The sequence below is a fragment of the Penicillium manginii genome (assembly GCF_028828005.1).
Source record: "Penicillium manginii strain IBT 31320 chromosome Unknown utg000004l:1.0-7231830.0:1.0-7236170.0, whole genome shotgun sequence".
NCBI lineage: Eukaryota > Fungi > Ascomycota > Eurotiomycetes > Eurotiales > Aspergillaceae > Penicillium > Penicillium manginii.
In genome coordinates, this window is record NW_026643105.1 from 4,873,111 (window position 1) to 4,894,330 (window position 21,220).

At 48.9% G+C, this 21,220-nt stretch overlaps 7 protein-coding genes across 7 annotated transcripts; 3 read left to right on the top strand and 4 right to left on the bottom strand.

The window, feature by feature from the left end:
* Positions 1 to 535: 535 nt before the first annotated feature.
* Positions 536 to 1,523, top strand: N7533_005532 (uncharacterized protein; the record flags this gene model as incomplete). The annotated part of the gene is made up of 2 exons (XM_057102182.1): positions 536 to 671; positions 760 to 1,523. The coding sequence occupies 2 exons, from the start codon at positions 536 to 538 to the stop codon at positions 1,521 to 1,523; spliced, it is 900 nt and encodes a 299-aa protein (XP_056961812.1).
* Positions 1,524 to 4,020: 2,497 nt separating this feature from the next.
* On the bottom strand, positions 4,021 to 7,530 carry N7533_005533 (alpha-L-rhamnosidase; the record flags this gene model as incomplete). Its single annotated transcript, XM_057102183.1, has 3 exons — positions 4,021 to 5,739; positions 5,846 to 6,438; positions 7,392 to 7,530. 3 exons carry the CDS (start codon positions 7,528 to 7,530, stop codon positions 4,021 to 4,023), a joined length of 2,451 nt encoding a protein of 816 aa, XP_056961813.1.
* Positions 7,531 to 8,080: 550 nt separating this feature from the next.
* Positions 8,081 to 9,378, top strand: N7533_005534 (sialidase family protein; the record flags this gene model as incomplete). Its single annotated transcript, XM_057102184.1, has 4 exons — positions 8,081 to 8,613; positions 8,670 to 8,786; positions 8,836 to 8,884; positions 8,947 to 9,378. 4 exons carry the CDS (start codon positions 8,081 to 8,083, stop codon positions 9,376 to 9,378), a joined length of 1,131 nt encoding a protein of 376 aa, XP_056961814.1.
* A 123-nt stretch (positions 9,379 to 9,501) lies between these two features.
* Positions 9,502 to 11,772, bottom strand: N7533_005535 (putative diaminopropionate ammonia-lyase; the record flags this gene model as incomplete). Its single annotated transcript, XM_057102185.1, has 1 exon — positions 9,502 to 11,772. One exon carries the CDS (start codon positions 11,770 to 11,772, stop codon positions 9,502 to 9,504), a length of 2,271 nt encoding a protein of 756 aa, XP_056961815.1.
* Positions 11,773 to 12,473: 701 nt separating this feature from the next.
* N7533_005536 (M20 family metallo-hydrolase) lies at positions 12,474 to 14,030 on the bottom strand (the record flags this gene model as incomplete). Its single annotated transcript, XM_057102186.1, is given in 6 exon segments — positions 12,474 to 12,552; positions 12,613 to 13,003; positions 13,014 to 13,311; positions 13,328 to 13,433; positions 13,487 to 13,804; positions 13,864 to 14,030. The coding sequence occupies 6 exon segments, from the start codon at positions 14,028 to 14,030 to the stop codon at positions 12,474 to 12,476; spliced, it is 1,359 nt and encodes a 452-aa protein (XP_056961816.1).
* Positions 14,031 to 15,790: 1,760 nt separating this feature from the next.
* On the bottom strand, positions 15,791 to 17,196 carry N7533_005537 (putative oxalate/formate antiporter; the record flags this gene model as incomplete). The annotated part of the gene is made up of 3 exons (XM_057102187.1): positions 15,791 to 16,698; positions 16,749 to 16,841; positions 16,902 to 17,196. 3 exons carry the CDS (start codon positions 17,194 to 17,196, stop codon positions 15,791 to 15,793), a joined length of 1,296 nt encoding a protein of 431 aa, XP_056961817.1.
* A 703-nt stretch (positions 17,197 to 17,899) lies between these two features.
* Positions 17,900 to 20,260, top strand: N7533_005538 (Zn(II)2Cys6 transcription factor; the record flags this gene model as incomplete). Its single annotated transcript, XM_057102188.1, has 4 exons — positions 17,900 to 18,636; positions 18,700 to 19,392; positions 19,448 to 19,926; positions 20,001 to 20,260. 4 exons carry the CDS (start codon positions 17,900 to 17,902, stop codon positions 20,258 to 20,260), a joined length of 2,169 nt encoding a protein of 722 aa, XP_056961818.1.
* Positions 20,261 to 21,220: the final 960 nt, after the last annotated feature.

Here is a 21,220-nt window from a genome sequence, read left to right on the forward strand (position 1 = left end):
AGTGTTTGGCCTACCACAGCTTTCTCAATACCCCACTGCCCAGGTGGCAGCCATCAAATCCCACCCGTTTAACTGCTCTGAGCTATTCCTTCGCTATAAATACTATAAAACATTTGAAAAAAGACAACTCCAGATATGGTACTATCTAAGAGATAAGAGCGGCTTGTGTCGGATCCCATACATTGAAGATCTTTCCCAGTATGTATGAAGTGCTCGACTCAAGTGGAATGATTGAATTTTAACAAGCCAGTTACTTTTCTGTCCGCTCTAACTAAGGAAGATGATTTCTCCATGAATTATTCTCATGGATGTGGCAGTAGATATGATAATGGGGTCAGATTTCTTATCACCACGGGACTGCCACAGTGCCCACACGACCCACCACCATCGGACAACCTTGGGTGTGCATCTTCTCCGCTAACCTTGCTTCATCACCCCCGGTCGCGCGACATCATATCTCGCAATCTGGTTGTGCTCATATCGGACATTTGAGTCTGGCCACCGCACTTCTGCTTCACGCTTGAAGACCTTCCATATGTCGACGCCAGAGGAATCGCCAGCCCAGCGGGCTTCTCGTCTGCGACGAGAGCGTCGTGAAGCCAAAATCAAGGAGGGAGGCTCAGCACGCCTTGACAAGATCACCAGCTTGAGTGGTCGCACCCCGCAGTCAGGTATGTTCCAATTCTGTTGGTGAAGTGATCTCACGAACAACTCCATTGCGTGATAGCCTTCACACCACTAACCGCATAAATAACACAGTTCACGAAGAGGCTTCACCATCCCCACAGCTCGCCATCTCCCCTTCGCCCTCGCCAGTACCACAAAATCGACCCTCGCCATCACCGCAACCGAACATGCCGTCGGACGAGGCCCTCCAAGCACAACAAGAAGCTTTCCGCGCCATGCTTCGGCAATCGGCCCCCGAACAAGGCCAGGGCCAACAGGGCCCACAAGGCGATGATATGGAGGACCCTACCATCAAACTACTCAACTCACTATTGGGTGCCATGCCTGGGGATCCAAACGGACCTCCTCCTGGTTTCCCCTCAGGTTTTCCCCCAGGTGCTGGCGCTCCTCCCGGCGGCATGCCTGGCCAACAACAGCCCGGCCTTAACCCAGGCATGATCGCATCCGCCCTTGGGCTCCCACCTTTCCTCGCCAACATGCTCGGCGCAGCGACCCAACAGCCAACAGAGCAGGAACAGAAAGCTACCCGCCTTTGGAAGGGTCTGCACATAGTATTTGCGATTGGAGTCGCGGTCTACCTAATTTTCATTATCGGAGCTTCAGTTGCGACATTCGGCAGCCCACCCCCCAAACCCGCAACGGCACAAAACCCATTCCTGATTTTCGTTACTGGAGAGGTACTCCTTACAAGCGGCCGGGCTTTGATGGGTGGGAAACAAGGCGGGATTGGCATGGTTATTCAACTCTTCAAGGACGTGGTTCGAGATGGCAGCCTTGTACTGTTTGCGTTGGGCCTAGGAGCTTGGTATACCCAAGAGTGGCAGACTGTCGGATGAAACATTTAAGACTACCATGAATGGATGAAATTTCATTTACAATTTGTCATGTACGTCTCGTAGACCTCTTATCTACTGTTCTACAAACCGTAGAAAATGCATCAGTCATCTATGGCAGTTTTGCATATTGGGAAATTGGCTCCTTATGGGATGGCGGCCATTACAGCTAATATGAGTATTCGTGGTCTTCCCAGGCCAATAGTTATCGCGCAATATGCTACTGACTCTGGTGTATACATGAAGATCCAACAAGAACAGTTAACATTGTATAGACCGCAACTCTTCTCTATGTTCACATGTAGTTCCTGGATCCTTAAATTCCCACTTGCGCTCCGTTGACTGTCACGGTGTTTCGTGAATGATTTCAAGGTTTGCAGCTTGAAGACCAACACATTCAACCATGCAGCACTAAAACTGATAGCATCCAATATACTATCATAATGTCAATGACTGCCCAGGTGTGCCGAAGTTTTGGACTTGGCGAGCTTACCAAAGATTCTATTCCCATACAAGCACCCATTTTTGAAAAAGTTTCAAAATTGACATAATATCGATAACTGAAACCGGTATGACTCTAGCTCGGCGAGGACTTCGCTTTAGGGCTGGTCATCCCCTTTGCAGGTTTCTTGGGCTCAGATTCGGTTTTAGGATTTGGCGAGGAATTAACCTGAGGTTTTGGTGAGGTTATATTCGGGTTATGTTGCCCGGCATCGGATGTGTTCACGCCGAGTAGTTCCAACGGGGTTGCGCCAAGTATCATGGTTCCGAGAGAATAAAAAGCCTGGGAAGTATAGTACTAGTAGAAGAATTGCTCGGATGAATAACCAAAAAACAACTTGAAGAACCAGGAATTGAGATTCATTGTATCTTATATAGAATGAGTCCGCCCAGTTTGTCTTTGAAACAAGAGATCGAGGCAAGGCTGATACTAGTACAGGCCGACGCCTGAAGAACTCATGCGGTGGTATTTTTGTGCTTTATTTCACTTAACTGGGAATAGCATACCATTCAAAGAGTGATCATTAAACAGGAGTCGCGCGCTTATGGCAATGGTACCTCAACTTCAGCCTTGTGCTATATCTTAAACTACTCCATGTTCCGCTCCTATCTCGAAAAAAGGTCCAATGAGAGTCTAAATGCGATCAGAAAGGCCATAATTCACGGGCACGCCGTTTCTTGGCGTGCGTGAACCTAAGCCAGTGAGCTCTCAAGAATGTCAAATCATTTACAAGAGTGCTTTCAAGCTGGATTGATTCATACTTCGGAGTTTCGGGATTTCCCTTGCAGACCCTTGCAGAATTTGATCGCGGTGATACGGATTCGGCAGCACCCAGCGCTCCGTGAGGAGCCACTACGCTTAATGGTAAATAATGCCCCGCTAAACGTGGGGTCTGGGCAGGTTACTGGCCACCTGAGCGGCCCCCACTGGTGGCTGTGCGGCTTCCCACGGTGATTTGTTAGTTCCGATTGGTACAGAAGAAGCGAAATGAGCAAGTGCTGAGTACCACTACAGTCTATTGCAGCTAACTAGTAGAGAAAAAACAATTAAAAGGAAGGAAGCTGAACAATAGCATCTTGCGCCTAATCAAGGTATGTGCGGCGCTTTACTTGGTTGTTCTTAATTTACATTAATTCGCCCAAAAAGGGTATATGAGACGCTTCCGGGGTGATGCAAGGAGAAGGAGAAGGAGGATCCTAAGGATACACTGACCTGCTTCTTCTAGGCAGAATCCAGGAATTACTTACTGTTCCCTACAAATTGAGACAAGGTAAATAACCTACGAGTACCTATATTCAGACCAACTTCGCGAAGTACTTATATAAATAGTTGGTCCAAGTACGTCAGTAGCACAATGTCACGTAGTTACCTATGTAGATAGGTATTAGACGTAGACTTTATACTACTTGGCATCCCGTTCAACTTCGTACCTAGGTAGTGGAGTTGAGGGCTTTCAGGACCCCCCGTAAGCTCCCGTGGCCCAACATCTGAATTTCGCTGGATGCCGCGATCTCAAGGAATAAGAGAGATGTTTCACTTGCGCAGATGGCTCAATGCTTGCTGGAATAAATCCGAAATGACCTGTTTTACTCCAAGTTGAACGGAAGAGCAAAAAGAAACAAGAAGCAAAAAGAATGTGTGCACCGACCGGGATTCGAACCCGGGCCGCCACCTGTCCTGTATATGACTGGGAGGGAGCTATTTAGGAGGTTAGTTTGTGGTATGTGACATGGCTTGCAGACATATCTTACGCATCGTAACCACTTGACCATCGGTGCTTGTTCCAACAGAAGGGGGCTGTTTTGCAGCTCTTGATTACATCAACGGAACCAAGTTTAGAGACCAATTTGGTACCATGGAACCTACTGAACGCCAGTTGATGGCTGTTGATACGATGTATGATACGATTGAAGTATGTTATTCACGAAATTTAAAGAGTTTTACTTGTATCAAGGAGTTTATGGTCTCTCCGCGAGTACGGACTCGGAGTAGAGATATCTAAATCGGAAGTATAGCCGACTGTCTCTTCCCCCCAACAAGTGTCTTCGAACTTCCACGAAACTGGACAGTTCCCGTGGTACCCCGAGGTGCATCAATATTTACACGAAGGGATGTGCTTGTAAGCTCCCATGAAACCGACAAAATTTCTCCTGATCCCGTAACCACCTTTGCACTCGACTTCTTTAATCCTATCTCCACTCCCGTTTCTGGCGCTAATAGCCACTTATTATAGCCAAAGCCTGCTGGTCCACTGGCTGGTCGTAGGCCGGTAGCCCACTCGGTTAGAATATAAGTCGCTGCTCCACCCCACGGATGGCCGAGACTCGTGAAGAGTGATAGGCCAGGTGATTTATCAAGCGCAAGATACTCCCAGCTGGCGCCTGTGGATGTCGTGTCGTTCCCAATGTCTGTTTCGCCAATTTTGTGAAGCATTGGCCCCCATACTGAGACCAAAAGATCTTTAGCGATAGTCGAGGCGTTACTCATGAACAGTGCAGGCAATAGAAAGCCGTTTGTGTTGGGCGAAATTGACACGACTGGATCTGAAGCAGTAACAGTGGTGTCTGCTTTGTAGCCCGGTCCGAGTTTGAGCTCTCCCAGAACTTTAGTAGACACCATCCTCGACCTTTGCGTTGAGTTTGCGACCCCGGAACTGATGCACCAAGCGATATCAGACACACCAAAGTCCTGGCGTGACGATCGGCTCGTCGAGTATGAGCCCAAATTTTCATTCCAAAGGTGTTTGTTGATGGAATCAGCCAGTCTTTGCGCCGATTTCTTATATTTGAGTTCATCGGTACTGTGACCCAGTGCTGCAGCCACCTCGGCAGCACCGTTGAGTGTTTCAACCGTAAGGCAGCTCACAGCCGAGCCACCTGAGCTGGCACCCAAAAAGGCGCTATCCACATCAACCAACCCATCAGTTGAATTTACCGTCGTGAGTAGCCATTCAAGCTGCTTCTGCCACTTAGGCCATGTTTTAGTGGCGTATTGAAGATCATTTGACTGCTTAATAGTGTGGTAGAAGCCCAAGAATCCAAGCATCTGGTAATCCTCCAAGGCAGGATACTTCCCTCCCTCGGTGAATGCATCAATGGTGGTTGACGGGTCGTATCCCATAGTACCCGCATAGCTCACCTCTCCATTTGGGGCCTGGGTATCTAAAAGGAAAGACAAAGTGTCGCGTGACCAGTCGAACCGAGAGCTGCTCGCGCCAATAATGCGAGAGGTGTGGTAAAAGTCCCCCAGCCAGACCATGCGGTCACGTTTAGGCCCGTCCAAGCATACGGTCGCCGCATTTGCCTGGTTTCCATATCGAGCAGGTGCTCCTTCATCACGTAGATTGTCTCTGTACAAGAGAGTACCATTCGCGCTGTCATAGAGCCTGGCATTGCGAACCCATGCAGATTGGTCTTGGTAAGCGCCAAAACCAATGGCACCACTAAGTGACACTGAACCCCCTGTATAGTAATCACCAAGCGACACATCAAAAACCTTCTTGCCGTTTATCTGAACAGAAATGCGATCTCCATCCGAGAGAATGGTTGTTATGTTGTACCATTCTTTTTCATGCACGTCAAATGGCACGGTAAATGTATCCAGTAGTAGCGTGTCCAGGGTTGTTTGATTGACGAAGCCGTATCCTTTTGCCAAAAGAATGCTATTCGCCGGGGTCAAAGTTGTGTTGACATTCGCAAATGTACTTTCCTTGGGCAGCTCTCCTGTGAGCAAAAGCTGGAGCCCAGATCCATATGTCAAAGGTTGGGCCTGTTCCCGCAATGGTGAGCACTAGAATACCCAAATATAGCGAAAAGATGCTTACCACTGTCCACCACAGGCCAGATCTTTCGATTTTTGTCTCGAATTGCAGGGTGTAGTTTTCGAATGATCCGGTTTCGAAATTTGGTGAAGCCCTCATACTTTGTACCAAGGCGCCTTTCGCAGGATCGGTAGTCATAATGGGACCCTGTGTTCCTTTCTCGAGACATGCGAGGCCAGCTGCCTTTGCTCCGAGCTTCCAAATTTCATTGAATACAGTGTTGTCACTGTGAAATTGGCTTGGATATTTCTCGGGGTCGATGTCGCTGACAGTGGGTACGAATCCCATACGAGTGAATGAAACGCTCTTCCCGGCAATCAAACGGATAGACTGCCATCGCTGACCACCCTGAATCAAAGGAGATTGTAGCTTTCCAGTCTTGATGACATTGAAGGTTTCGACTCGGAATGCATTTGACAGACTGGTTGAGAAAGTGTAAGGCCCATCTCCCCATGGATGCTGCAGCCCATGATACGGCTCACTATACTTCACTTCAATCTGCACCGGGCCATCTATTTTGCTTATTTCGAAGAACGGAAATCCAGCAACCTCTGTGCCATAGTCGATGGTTGCAACGGGGGACTTGGAATCGAGAACTAGAGTTGAAGAAAGGCTCTCTGGCCATTTCACTCCTTGCGCTGTAATGAACGACTTCGGAGTGAAGTCACTAGTAATGTCAGTTTTCGATAGCCATCCGAGTTCGGGGGAATCATCAAGCTAACCGTGCGTGGCTAACAGCTGCAGCTTTAGAAAGCGAAACGAAACTTTGACTCCAGGCAAATACGCCTAGGATCGACTTTAACTTCATTGCAAGTTGATCTTGTTTCAAGACCTTGGGGACTGTCCAGGGATGGAAGGTCACAGGCCATGGATCCCTCTTTAAACCATGACTTCATACGTAAAGATCTTGGTAAATGTGGAGTTCGGGTGATCTTTCACCGAGGTAATTCCATTGACCCATTTGAAAGCTAGAAGATCAACCCAGATTCCCCATACTTTTTAGCAATTTTCGACTTCCGCTTGCCAGTCAATGGTTTATTGAACAAGAGTATAAGTAATCATTCTCTTGACGATTGAAGCGAACATATCTTAGATCATTGCTGATTCATATCCCTTCAATGGCTCTCTATTCTCAACTGCACAGTAAAAGCATGATACAGTTCGCTGAGAGGGAGGTGGAGGTGGGTCAACATACTCTCCCCACATTCCGGTCGGCAATTCCGAGAATCATCATGCCGAGAATCAGCAGGAAGTTTAGAAATCGAAGCGATTCACACCTGTTCAGCCTCTAAGTGTTTAAATTATTAAATTTTATGACTATTCTCGCACAGTCAACAATTGATAATTTTAACTCTCTTATAAGGGATTGAACGATACGGCTTGCCGGGTAAGCAAAGGTCAATCAAAGACTAACTAATAGAAAAAGCCAACAACCGAAAATGAAATTTAGCAAGGTATCAGAGCAATTATTCTTGAAAAAATCATGCTCCCGTGTTACTCCATACACATTTCATTGAGAGAACCGGTGAATTGTGATGACCTAAATAACGCAACTTGAATGATTGCGGGGGCTGTGAAGTGAAGTGGCCGAGGTGGGCGCATTGGCGTGTCGGGGTAACTGCGGGGAAATTGCTGGGCAGTGCTGAAGAAATCCACGGCGAAGCGAGAGTGAAACCAGCCGTGATCATGATGAAGAGGATTTGACAGCAATGCACTGCTGCCTGGCAGTAATCGGTCCTTTTTGTAGCGAGATATTTTTTATTATGGTTTTGTGGGCTTTTTACGATACGGCTCAACGCCCCCTCAGCATTTATCACCACTGAGGGTACTGGGACTGTTATTTTTCTTACCGGCTGGAATACCTTTGAGAGCATTGAATTGAATCGAGTTGGAATAATCCCGGACAAAAATGCCGTAAAAAAACCACGCGCAAGCTCGCTAATTTTTCAGGAGGGCGGGGGGGGGGGGCTCTTTGCCAAGGCGTTTACTATGGCGGCGTTTCTCGCCGGCGATTGATGGAAAATGAGTTGCTTAACTAGACTTTACTGGAATTAGCCTTGGCTTCATCTATAATCAGGACAACTCCGGCGGGATGATCGGAGTCGTATAGTGGGTTGACGATAGTACTCTCAAATCTGAATATTTAAAAGCCACACCAATGAGACCCAGTAGGAAGGAAAGAAGAAAAAAACAATTATCGTACTTTCAAATCCCAGAGGGAAACGCACTCTTGTGGCTATGAAATTCCTCAATGTGTTGGCGCTGGCCGCAGCGGCGCATGCCGCGACTATCTCTCGATCAAAGTCTCCAAGTGCTGTTGATAATGTAACGATCTTCTCGCCCCCTTCCGACTACAATATTCCGAGAACACTTTACGCCCGCAATGAACAGCTTCCCAATGGCGATCTGCTTGCGACGTGGGAGAATTACTCTCCGGAGCCGCCTATGGTCTACTTCCCCATCTACCGCTCGAAGGACTATGGCAAGACCTGGAAAGAGATCTCCAAGGTCCAAGATACCGCCAATCACCTTGGACTCCGCTATCAACCGTTCTTGTACTACCTGCCGGAGCGTATTGGCTCTTTCAAGGCAGGCACTTTGCTTTTGGCCGGCAGTAGCATTCCTACCGATCTTTCTTCTACGAATATTGATCTGTACGCATCGAACGATGATGGTCTCACCTGGAAGTTTGTGAGCCACATTGCAGCTGGTGGAGAGGCCGTTCCAAACAACGGATTGACCCCTGTCTGGGAGCCATTTTTGCTTGCCCAGTAAGTTTCTTACCCCCTTGACCATCACTTTGGCATTCTTCTAAACGAATCAACAGCAACGGCAAGTTGATCTGCTACTACTCTGATCAGAGAGATAACGCGACATATGGACAAAAGATGGTCCATCAAGTTTCAACAGACCTGAAGAAATGGGGAGATGTTGTCGACGATGTGTAAGAATAACGAAGCTTCTGATCCGAAGGTTTACTAACAGTCCCCCAGCGCCTACCCTACCTATACCGATCGACCAGGTATGCCCATTGTGACAAAGGTAAGTAAAGAGTGCCTCTTACGTGAATGAAACCCCGGGGAGAAGACTGACATCGTATGTAGCTACCGAATGGCAAATATTTCTACATCTACGAATACGGTTCCTTCTTCAACACCTCATCTTATTCATTCCCTCTCTACTACCGTATCGCTTCCGACCCCGAGGACTTCCTATCGGCTGAGCACCAGAAGCTTATTGTGTCAAGCGGCACGAAGCCTACTTCTTCGCCATACGTTGTATGGACCGCATACGGTGGCAAGCATGGCACTCTAATTGCTAGTTCGGGAACGCAGAGTACTCTCTTCATCAACAAGAACCTGGGCGAGGGCGAGTGGACAGAGATTGCGTCCCCCGAGGGACACAGCTACACACGTTCTCTGCGGGTCTTGGAGGGCAGCAATGGACGCTATTTGCTCGTGAACGGAGCAGGTGTCTTGTCTGGAACTAGTAACACGGTTACTGCCACCATTATGGACTTGAAGGATGTACTTTGATTGTCATGGTAGAAGTTTTGAATAGCATTAGAAGTTTTGATGTCTAGATGAAGTGATTATTCAACAATCTCCCAATCTCAATTTGCGAGGTTGCACATATTGAAGGTACTTCCAAGGTTGTGTTTATGAGCAGAAGTCCAGAGCCAAAAGGGTATAGATCTCATCCATCTGTCGCAAGCTATCGACATAAACCCATTCTTCTTTCGCGTGCAGGCCCTCGCCAGAAGGACCGAAGACAATTGATGGAATTCCAGCTTGACCTAGGAAAGCTGCATCGCACCAAAAAGGCATGCTCTTTACGACAGGTTTGTTGTTGTGACCTAAAACAGTGGTCCCACAGATGATCGCCTTCTGTACGAAAGGGTGGTTAACGTTAAGCTTTTGAGTCGGGCGAGACATTGTGACGCGTGGCTCGGTGTATTTAAAGCTCGGTGCATCCCAGCTAATCTTCCGAAGCATCGTAGATAAGTCTTTAATGATAGACTCCTCAGTTTGTGATGGAACAGTACGAAACTCGATAGTAATCGTGCATTTTCCAGGGTAAGAAGAAGGTTCCTGGCCACCTTGAATCAAACCACAATGCATCGATCCTTGGCCCAGAAGATCGTCGACAGGCAGCAGGGCCTGGTACTGCTCAAGTGCTTGTAAGAAACGCCACGACTGAAGAATCGCGTCTTCGCCAGAAGCTGGGTCGGATCCATGAGCTGCAACGCCCAGGATATCGACTTCTGCCCACACAAAGCCCTTATGAGCTGTGGCAATGACATGAGAAGTTGGTTCCGCAACAACCGCTGCATCCGCCCTCCATCCAGCGGCCAGTATATCTTGGGTTCCCTGAGAAGCATCTTCTTCGTCCGAAACAGCGGCAATAATAATATCACCACGGGGCACCTGGCCACTGGCTTTGATCAACGCAACAGCGGCAATTGCTGCCGCTAGGCCACCCTTCATGTCAAGAGAGCCTCGTCCAAATACCGCCTCCTGGTCGTTTTTCATCTGGATAGTCCCTGAAAGGGGATCTGCCTCGTAACTTGTGAGACTGACTGTATCAATGTGGCCGTTGAACATCAAAGATTTGCCGCCTCCACTTCCACGGAGAACACCGACGATAGAAGGCCGTCCAGCAACCGGTTCTACGCGGTGATATTCAATATCACGATGAGCAAACCAGGCCTCGATGTAGTCAGCAATTTCAGTCTCTCCTACACCATCTTCCACAGACAATGTAGGGTTCGACGAGTTGATTTGGGTGAGTGCCTGAGTTAGTGCCACAGAATCCTCGGCGGACACATCTCGAGGGATTGGGTACTCGCGGGCACCTTCTGTGCTCAGAAGCACGACAACGGAGTCTTTGTCTAAGAACGAGGCATTTGGGTCGGTTGTCAAATGCCGAAGAGCAGCGAGGGAGGCTCCACCACAAGGGCCAGCTGGAACCGACTTTGATGTGAGATACTGCACCGCAGAATGGCTTTCGTAGGATGAAATCGTGACGGAGGCGTCAACAAGTCGCTGCAAATCCGGCCAAGCGGTAGAGGAAACAGTTCCACAGTTCATACCATTCATGATGGTAGAAGGAGTTTTGACGGTAATGGATTTGCCAGCCCGCAAACTTGCTGATAGACAGGGAGCAGAGTCGGGCTCAACTGCGACAACGGACAATGGTGTCTCTCGAGACTTGCAATGTTTTGCTACAGCATGGGCCAGGCTACCCACGCCAACTGGGGTGATCATCACACTGGGAAGGAGACCCATTTCGGATGCTTGTTTCTCAACCTCGTTCATCATCGTCGAATATCCCTCCACGATCCAAGCGGGAATTTCTTCATACCCTTCAAATGCGGTGTCCTGGATCAACAGCGCAGTCTGCTCCTGGTGTGCACGATCCGATGCCCCTTGCACGGCATCATCATAAGACCCCTGTACAACAACGATCTGGGCACCCTCTGAAGATATCAACTTGATTGTGGCTTCCGGCATGAAGCGAGGCACGAAGATCTGGGCGCCAATTCCCAACAAGCGCGCCATGAATGCAACTGCTCTTCCATGGTTGCCCTCCGATGCGGTCACCAATGTGATTGAGTTTTTCTTGGCCTCGATCGAGAGCTGCTCGAGATTAACGGTAGGAGCCAGTCCAAGCTCTTGCGCGACAGCCCGGAAACAGCCCCACGAAGCACCTAGCACCTTGAAGGAGGGGAGTCCAAAGCGATTACTCTCATCCTTGACAAGTACCGCTCGAACGCCCAAATCAGTCGCAACCTCGGGGAGAGCCACTAGCGGAGTTGGCGCATAGTTGGGAAGCGATTGGTGGAATTCGGCTACGCCGGCGGGCAGCGCAAGATCGAAGCGCTCATTCGCGGCGGCGGGGTTGAGATAAATTGGTCGCCTTGAAGTCATGGAGAGTAGAGTATGTGTCGCGTGTTTGTTACTGAATGTCACCACCAGGCGCGAGGGGGTCGTTTATCAATTTAATCTGATGACGGTCGCGGGACGTGACAACAATTCGGCGTGGTGGGGAAAGCCTTTCAGCGACATCCCACTACTCACACGCCTTCTGGTAACACGCCGGGAGTGGAGCTTGCCACAAAAAATTCCCCTTTCATAACCGTGGATGTCTATGGTTTGGATCAGAATATTTTGGACTCGATTTTTGACAAGGACGCCTTCTTCAAACACCCCTTTGTCCGTCGGTTATTCAGGTATCCCAGGGCGTATCCATCTCGTCAAGGTTTGCTATGTGGTAGGCTAGTACATTTACTATTACATCTAGGAAACCTTGAAGAGAGAAAACACAAGGAGAGAGAGAAAATTAAACAAAATGGAAAGACTGGGAATTCCCGGTAAACATTGAAAAAGCAACGAGGGCTTAAAATCGACCTCGCCTGGCCTTATAGGGTAATTTTTCTCTTCGGATTCTTCTTTAAATGTTAATAACTACTCGTACTTCCCGATTCACACATGAAGAACTTTCTTTTTTGAATAATCCACAAACATATATCCAGTCTATTACATTTTTTGACTCTAGCTCTATAATCAAGTAGCAAGGTCGCTTTATGTTTGGAACTTGAAGAGGAACAATTTCTATTTATTTTGCGCCATTAAATTCTACGACTCTCCTCAGCACGGGATTGATCAAAATGCACAACTGACTCAAGTAGAGCTTGTGTACCAATGGCACTAGTAAACGAAAGAACAATTAGTATCCGAGACCTGCGCGGGATAGAGAGATGCACTTACCAATCTTCAGGGGTAGAATACTCTGTAGGGTGGTGGCTGACGCCGTCCTTGCAAGGGATGAAAATCATAGCGGTTGGGCAATGCTTGCTGGTGTAGACGCTGTCATGACCAGCCCCACTAGTCATCAAGATCGACTTCTTGGGACCAACAATGTTGTCTGCGGCTGCCTTGATAGAGGAAATGCAGTCCTTGTCAAACTTGACAGCAGGGGAGTCTGTGTCGAGAGTCCAGTTATAAGTCACTCCCTTTCCATCTTGCAAGGCAATGGCCTCGAATGCCTTCAGGCACTCGTCCTGAACAATGTGAACAACACTGTCATCCGGATGGCGAATATCAAGAGTAAAGGTGACTTCAGTGGCAATCGTATTCGTAGACGCGTTCGGGGGGGATTCTAAGGATACCGGTGGAGGCCAGGGAATCGTGTCTCTTAGCAATGTCATTTGAGGCGGCGATCATTCGCGATGCCGCAAGCAAGGGATCGTGACGGTTGGCAAGAGGCGTAGTTCCAGTGTGAGCATCTTTGCCTTGAATAGTAAAAGTCAACCATCTGTATCCCTGAGCTCCCTGGACAATGCCAATTTTGCAGTCGTTAGCAGGGAGAATAGGACCTTGCTCGATGTGAAGTTCAAAGTGTGCGCCGAGGGGGGTATCCCTTCGGGGAGCATTCCACATCCCCAAGATACCCGTGTCGTTCAAGCTCTGACTTGAGAGACACATCGGGGTTGTGGATATCGCGGAGGTCCCATGCCTGTTGGATGGGAATGGCACCAGCCCAAACTCCCGAGGAGCACATGGACTTGGGAAAACGCGCCCCTTCCTCGCTGTATACCGAATCAGCAAATGTAGCGAACTCTAAAGATCGATCAGAACGTACTTTGTCCAGTTCACCACGCCGACATCGTAGTTAGTCTGGAAATTGTTCTCCTTCATCGTACGCAGGACCTCCAACGCAGCCATCACACCCAAGATACCATCATAGCGACCGCCACGAGGCTGAGTGTCGAGATGACTTCCCATCGCAATCATCGGGGCCGAGGACTTTAGACTGCCAGATTTCCGAGCAAACATATTACCCATCTGATCAACCGAGAGTGTACATCCCAGTTTCTGGACCTCGTCGGCAAACCAACGTCGCACACGTGCATCGTCATCATTCAGAGTCAATCGAGCCATGCCCGTATCCGTTGAGTTCCTGTATCCTTGTAAGCGGTTTTGCAACAGGCATAATCGAGGATGAATCACAACACATACTCGCCATAGCGATGAGCTGCACCCCACTCGCAAGTCTGATGCAAAGTCTTCCAAAGCCGATCGGCATTGATTTTGAGCGCTGCCGGAGCGTGGACTCGAGGGGCAGACGAAAATGACCGTGTCGCGTTGAAGCGCAAGGCGCGTGTTGTACGTGACACTCCGAACATTATTGCAGATTTCAAGTTATCACTTAAGATAGGTATATGACTGAATCTCCACCTGGGCACCTGGAGCCCGGGGGTTACGGTATAAAACTTGAACCTTGGATGTCCACGGGTGTACCTAGTTAGTATTAGATAGGTACCTAGGTAGGTAGTAGGTGTTTTATATATAGGGCTGCCAGTGGCCGGGGGTGAATGACCGCTGTCGAGTACCTTTGAACGGGCGGCAAATGTGACTGGACAAACGCCTTCTCCTGACAGAGAGTGGATAGAGAAAGAGTGACAACTTCGAGGCCCACCAAGCTGGATGAATGGAGTCGGGCGAGTACTTTCCGATGAACTCGGCCAACATCGAAACCGAATGGCGGAGGCGTCAAAAGCGGACCCCTTCGGCTCGGGCGCCTTCCCGCAACATCTGCGAACCCTAAATTTCTTCACTCTACTTATCGGCCAATGGAATGGACTGCATTTGAATATTTCTATCTAAAATTTTGTAGCGAATTATAAGTCTAGGGCCATATGTTGTGATTTGAAAAATATACTGATGTTCAATTTGACAATTGTCACGGTGGTATAGCGAATGTTGATACAACCTTGAGTGTAGTAGGTACAGACCAGCCGAATATATCCCTCTAACACATAAATACTACTAGTAGTAATCCAAGTATCCGAGCCATGAATAGAACTTGGAATTGAAGTTTCCCAAAACAAAAAAGAACTCCGAAATATCTATCTTTCCCACAAAAGATATCCAAAATCCTCCATGGAACTCCTTATTTGGCATAACCTTTGCCGCGGCAGCAACTGCCAAAGCACTGATCTCCTGGGAATGGTCAATATTTCTGAATGGTTCTTTCTAGGTGCAAGAATACCGTTGTAAGGAATTGGCGCGGTTTCACTTGCTGCCCTCCTCCTTGAGCCTTTGAAAGATGCATCACTGCGACGGGTTAGAGGACATGACGTCATTATAATCACGAACACCTTACTCTAATGTTCTCACGGATTGATTATCAAAGTCTTTCGTCCTGGAAGAGTCGTGCGATGGTAGAATTGACAGCACCTTCTCCTTCAAACTCTTGGTTTCATCTTGTCCAGACATGTTTGGTGTGATTGGCGCGAAGTGGTTGCCAAGACTTGATAGTTATATCTTGCTAGATCTTGTCCTTGTGTTGTCACAGTGAACTTCAAGTTGAAATCTCAAGGTTTTTCTTGAAATTCAGAATGTGGCTTGATCTTTTCTCGAAAATCCGGGGAACCTCGCTCTTTCATATACCATCCCCGGAAATCAATCTTCGTTCTGTAGATTTAGATCGGCAAATGAAGGTGACGTGGGGTGGAGCCTGTGTGACACAGAAGTATGTCGGCGGGCGCCGAAGTCCATGCCCCTGGCCACCAAATTCCCTATCGGTGATCGAATCTTCGCCGATTTCACCCTCGATCGCTCGTAAACCTAAGCATTGGAGTTAATTTCCCGTGGGAAATAGGGTCAAGCACCTTCACCGATCAGGGCATCGCGTTGTGATTGGCGACCCGCTCATCTGCCACGATCGGGCCATAGTCTCAACCTTCCTGAATAGGCGCTGTCATTGTAAAAGGAAAGCTGGGCGAGAATTCTGTTACCTAACGGCATGTCATCGGTGGTGGAATACAATGCGACGTGTCAATAAATATACAACTATTACTTCGGAGATAGTTGCTCTGCGCTCTGTATCTTGGCCCCGAAGCAAGTTCCCATAGCTCTCATTCCTTAATTTCTAAAGTCTATTCTAAAATATTGTCTTGAAGGACCATCCGCAGCAAACGCCTCTAGCTATGGCAAATGCCATTGCAGCCGCAAGATAGAGGACACCACCAAATATGATCAGATCGCCGTAATCTCCTCCGTCACGCTGCTGGATCGCCCCTGCGACGGGGATACCCGTAAGGGTTCCAATGCTGACGATCGTGAACGTGGTTCCATTTCTCTTGCCATAATCCTGCGTCGCGCAGACCTGAGAGATGCACACTGGCGTCAGGCTAATTGCTGCTCCGCTCCAGAAGCCAAACAACACAGCGTAGCAGACGAGTGCGGCGAGATTGTCGCCTGATTTCAGCCACAGTGCGAGAGTCAATACGGCGCAGACAAATGATGTCAGCACCATGACATTAAAACGACCCAGTCGATCGGCTATCAAGCCAGGTAAAAAGCGCCCGGGGATGGCTCCCAGGTTCAAGAAAGCGATGAGTAGGTATGCGATTGTGTCGCTGACTCCAACATGGATGGCATACGATGCAATATACGTTATAGGTATAAAGACTGCAAATTCCACCAGAAAGACCGCGACAGTAGTGACAGAATAGAGGGGATCTTTCAATGCGTGAAAATCGACTGTAGCACCCGATTTGAGGTTTGCTGGCAACCTGGCCTTCAGGAGAAAGCATGCCAAGGTACACATGACAACACTCAAAAGAGCAATGATTCGGATCGCCCATGGGAATCCTATCTTGGGGGCCGCGAAGAGAATTATCAGGGGAAATATAACCCCTCCTACGCCACCAGCTGTGCACGCAATGCCTGTAGCATACCCCCTTCGCACATTAAACCAATGACCAACTGCCGAAACAGCTGGAGTGAAGAGTGTGCAAGCTGAAAGACCTCCTAGCACGCTGAAGGAAAGGAATATCTGGTAATATTCTGCATATATTAGAAGCTATTCATAAGAGGATAATTTGAAGACGTCATACCTTCGCTGAAGCTGAAACATATCAGAGCTATCACCATACCGAAAGAGCCTGGTATGATGACATAGTGCGGCCCGTATACATCGAAAATTGGACCTGGCCGTGTTTAGTAGTTGGCATAAAAATCAATGCAACGCTAATTGAATTGTCACTTACCCGCTTGGGCCCCTGCAAAGTATAAGAAAAAGCCATAAGCACCAAATATCCAGCCAATGCTGGACTCAGAATACTCTTTAAGTTGATGTGTGCTGGTCCATGCGTGGAGGATTCCAAGGCTATTTAGTAGACCCATGGAAGGAATCATGGCGCACCATGCTCCGAACACAACCGACCATGCCTTCCAGCCTCCTTCGGGATAGTTGTCAGTCTCTTGGAAAGTTTGCAGTTGTTCGAAAGTAGCCGTCGAGTTTTCGGTTCCGCCGTGTGGAGGCGGAGTTTCCTGATCTAGCATATTCTCGATTGGCACTAGCAGTTGAGAACTCCTAGATACAGCCCGAGGGGGTCGGCAAGTATATAAATATCGCAAGAATATCGCTAGATGGCCTATGAATTTCAATTCGGTTATTGGCGAAAATCTCGGGGAACCTTTGGCCCGAAACATGAATATCTGTTGACTCGACCTCTTTTCTCAAGGTGTTGCCGCCGAAGTTATGCTTCGGCGAAATTGATCGCCTATTGGACAATCCGCCGTCCAAGGTATGCCTGATCCGGTGACAGTTAGAACGGTCGGCGAGAATGGTGTTTGATTGGTCCAATGCGAGTGCAGTGGGCCTCGGGCCAGCCTCAAATGTATCTTAAGATACTGTAGCAGAAAGATGATCTCTCATTCTACCTTAAACCATCCACCTCAAGAAAGCCGCATCCTTCTATCAGGCCCCTCGGCTCAGACAAGATTGAAGTTTAAAATGTGAACTTTTCAATTCTTGAATTGCCAAATTTATGGAAACCATAATTTTTGAGTGAAGCCCGAATTTACCAAAAGCTGGACTCCTTCTTCCAACATAATACGTCATCCAATCAATCCACACGTTCGGCGAACCTCATTTCCATCTCGAAACCACCTCACCGACCTGATTGAAACAGATGAAAACAACAGTTCGCCGCTGGTAATCTATGATCGGCGATCCCGTGAATTGATCTCTTTCTTCTCGACGATGGTGGAACCATCAACTCGGAGCGAATCGAATCGTCATCCCAAGTCCGCCCGCCCGTATCGGTCAAAACGACGCCCTCCGTGTGACCAGTGCCGTCGCAAGAAGCTACGATGCGAAGCCCAGGGAGATAAACCGTGTCAAAGATGCGAGGCTGCCTCTTCGGAGTGTAGTTTCAATCTAGTTCTGCCTCGTCGATCTGCAGTGCCGGAACTGAGACCGTCACCGGTATCTCAGGGAACCGCACCCGTCTTGGCCGATTCCATCAACATACCTATCGAGAACCCAAATAATACTACGACTTTCACCGATGCCTCGAACTTCTCAAATATAGAGCCGGATATTCAGCCGGGTTTGAATACGACATCCGTCGACGAATTCTTTCTTCCTTCCCAGCCCGAATATCATCTCCCGGAAAGGCCAACGCCGCAAGCTATTCAAACGTTAGACCAGCTGAAGGGATTCTCATCACAGGTCATCGGGGCATCAGGGGAATCAGATCCCTGGCTACTACGTCACTGCAAGTTTGATGACCGCGGATTCCTACTCTTCCATCAGGTTCACTTTCGTAATGCTGGTGGAGTCCCACTCGAGGAAAAGATTCCAGTCCACTTCCTGGTTACAGCAGACCAACTATATGAACAATCAAAAGATGAAACCAAATTTGCATCAAGAGATCAGGCTCGTGAGGAATTGAATGCTCTCGTTTCTTTGGATTGCGGCCAAAGACTAGTATCGCTGTGAGTGAATATTTTCATATTTAAAGTCACCAATACCGTCCACTACTAATACTAAACGACTAGGTTCATAAAATTCATTTTTCCAGATTTACCGATCATATCGCGTTCTCAATACGGACTGTCACCGTCCCAATCCATCCCAGAGCAACAAATCCTACAAACAATACCAGTCCACCTCCTCGCAGCAATCTACGCCTCAGCCCAACCATTCGCCAAATTCGACGAGTACCTCTGCGTCATGAACGCCTACTCCGCCCCGTCCACAGACCGACTCTGGCGCCTTGTCTTGGAGCTTTTGTTCGAGGAGTTACATACCCCCCACCTAGCCACGCTGCAAGCGGGACTTCTATACCTCCACAAACCAAGCGAAGGCAAGAAAAGTGCCGTGGCAGATAGTTCCTTTGTCTGGTCCTTCGTCGGTCTACTAGTCGGCCTCGCCACTTCGCTCGGCCTCACGCTAGAATGCAAACCCATGGGTCTCCCAGCCTGGGAGCGCCGTCTACGCCGGCGATTATGGTGGGTCGTCTATGCGGAGGATAAATGGCGCAGTCTGATGATGGGCCGGCCGCCATATATTCGAGAAGACGAGTGGGACGTGACGGATCTCGACGACGACGATTTCCGAATCGATCAGATGCACATTGACTTTTTGCTGTCGTCGAGTGACGAGTCACGGCGTGATGTGGTGCATGTGAGGCAGTTTCAGCATTTCGCGCGGTTATCGAGGATAGCGGATGAGGTGCAGGTTCGATTGTTGTGAGTGGGTTGCTCTTTTCAATTTCTTGTCCAGAAGCTAATTGAATACTTCAAGCTCCCTTCGCGCTTCGCAGCGACTGTCGTCGAATTTCGACGCATCTCTCGATACGGCTCGGGGTCTACTTCAGAAATTGAAAGAGTGGTATGCGCTTCTGCCGCCGCAGCTTAGACTGCAGAATAGACTGTTTGCGACGATTGATCGGAGTGGACCGCGGTCTCATTGCCTTCATTTTTCGTACCTTTTGCTGGAAGTCTTTATCTTTCGCTCGTTGCTTCGACCGATGGTTCGGTCTGCTGCGCCGCCGCGACTATTCGAGGAAGATGAGGAGCCGATCACATTCACGAATATGGTTGATGATTACATCACTCAGATCATTGAGGCGAGTGAAGTCGAGCCTGTGCCTGCAATTGACATGTCCGATGAGCATGGCGCCGGAAATGCAGTGCTCAAGGCGGCCGAGAATTGCGCGGCGACGATGCTGCGGTCCGTGATGAGAATGGCATGTAGTGATTTAGCGGGATTCTGGTACTCATGTAGGTGGATTTCAGACTTTTTGTCTTCTTCACGGTCCAGATTCTTATTCCTACTTGTGCTAATGATTGGATAGGGTCACGGGTAGGCTTTGCCACTGTCTCTAGCTTCATGATGCTCTTGATTGTGCAGGCGCCATCTAAGGAGCACGCGCTACGAGCTCGGAGATTGGTGTATATGTGGCGACAAGCATTACGAGGCCAGAGCCAAGGCTGCGAAGTGTTGAATCTCGCGCTTGTTCGGCTCGACGGTCCACACTGGGCCGGGCTGGCGCGGAACTTTTTCCTTCCTAAGCATGTCAAGGAGGCTCTTGAGTGTACGATTGACCAATCATGAGGCGCGGCAGTAACAGAAATAAGCATTGGAAGGGGCAGGGTCAGCCGAATTACTGCGATCGCGTACGGATTGGGGAGGTTGAGGCTGGATATGAGCTGGAGATAATACGGCTTTTTCTCGGGGTGGATATGTAATTTCATCCACACCAATCTTTGGCGGAGCAAAGGAACCAGCGGTTCGCATGGAGAGAACATGACCAAGCTGTCCGGACTCGGGACTCCGTAATCGCAATTAGCCACGGCAGTCCGCGGGAATTCCATTGGTCGAGCGAATTTGTGTTTTCAAACTTCCCGAACTGGACGATTGGCCCCCCACCGGTGGGATGGAAAATGGAAAGTGGCACGTAGTGCAAAATCTGCTGGGGCCAAGTGGGATGAGTGGAGCAGTAGGAGTAGCAAAGTGAGACGCGGTGCAGGGTGTTGAGAACAGGCTGCATGCGCTATCATGTTTAGAGAGGTTAGCTTGAGTTTAGCATGGGATTAGTTGAGTAAAGTGGACATTAACTCGTTAGTTTTGGACCAGGCGGTTCCCACTGATCTTCGCGGGCCTCACATGCTACAGTCACACGGAGGGGTAGCAGATCAACGTTTAAGCGCTGTCCACCGTCTGCTACCGTGCGAGATGCCGCAAAGTATTGAGTGTGAGTGCACCCTGAAGTCCGATGGTCCAGGCCGATAGCCGGAGGCAATAGGCGAGGCAAGTCCAGACACGGGTCCATCCGCCATGCAACCGGTAATCCCGGTGGAATCGTTCCCCCTGGCCGTGCAGACGAGCTGCCAGGCACGAAACCCCTCTAGGTCCCACAATCTACCATTTTCCACCCCCACAATCCCGGTGGCTCCCAGCGTGGGTGTGTGGTGGTGCGGAAACTCCGTACAGCCCGGACCTTTGACCGGTTTAATGTAGGTGCAGCGGGTGGGGAACGGATCCGAGGGTACTCCGTACATACATACATAGATG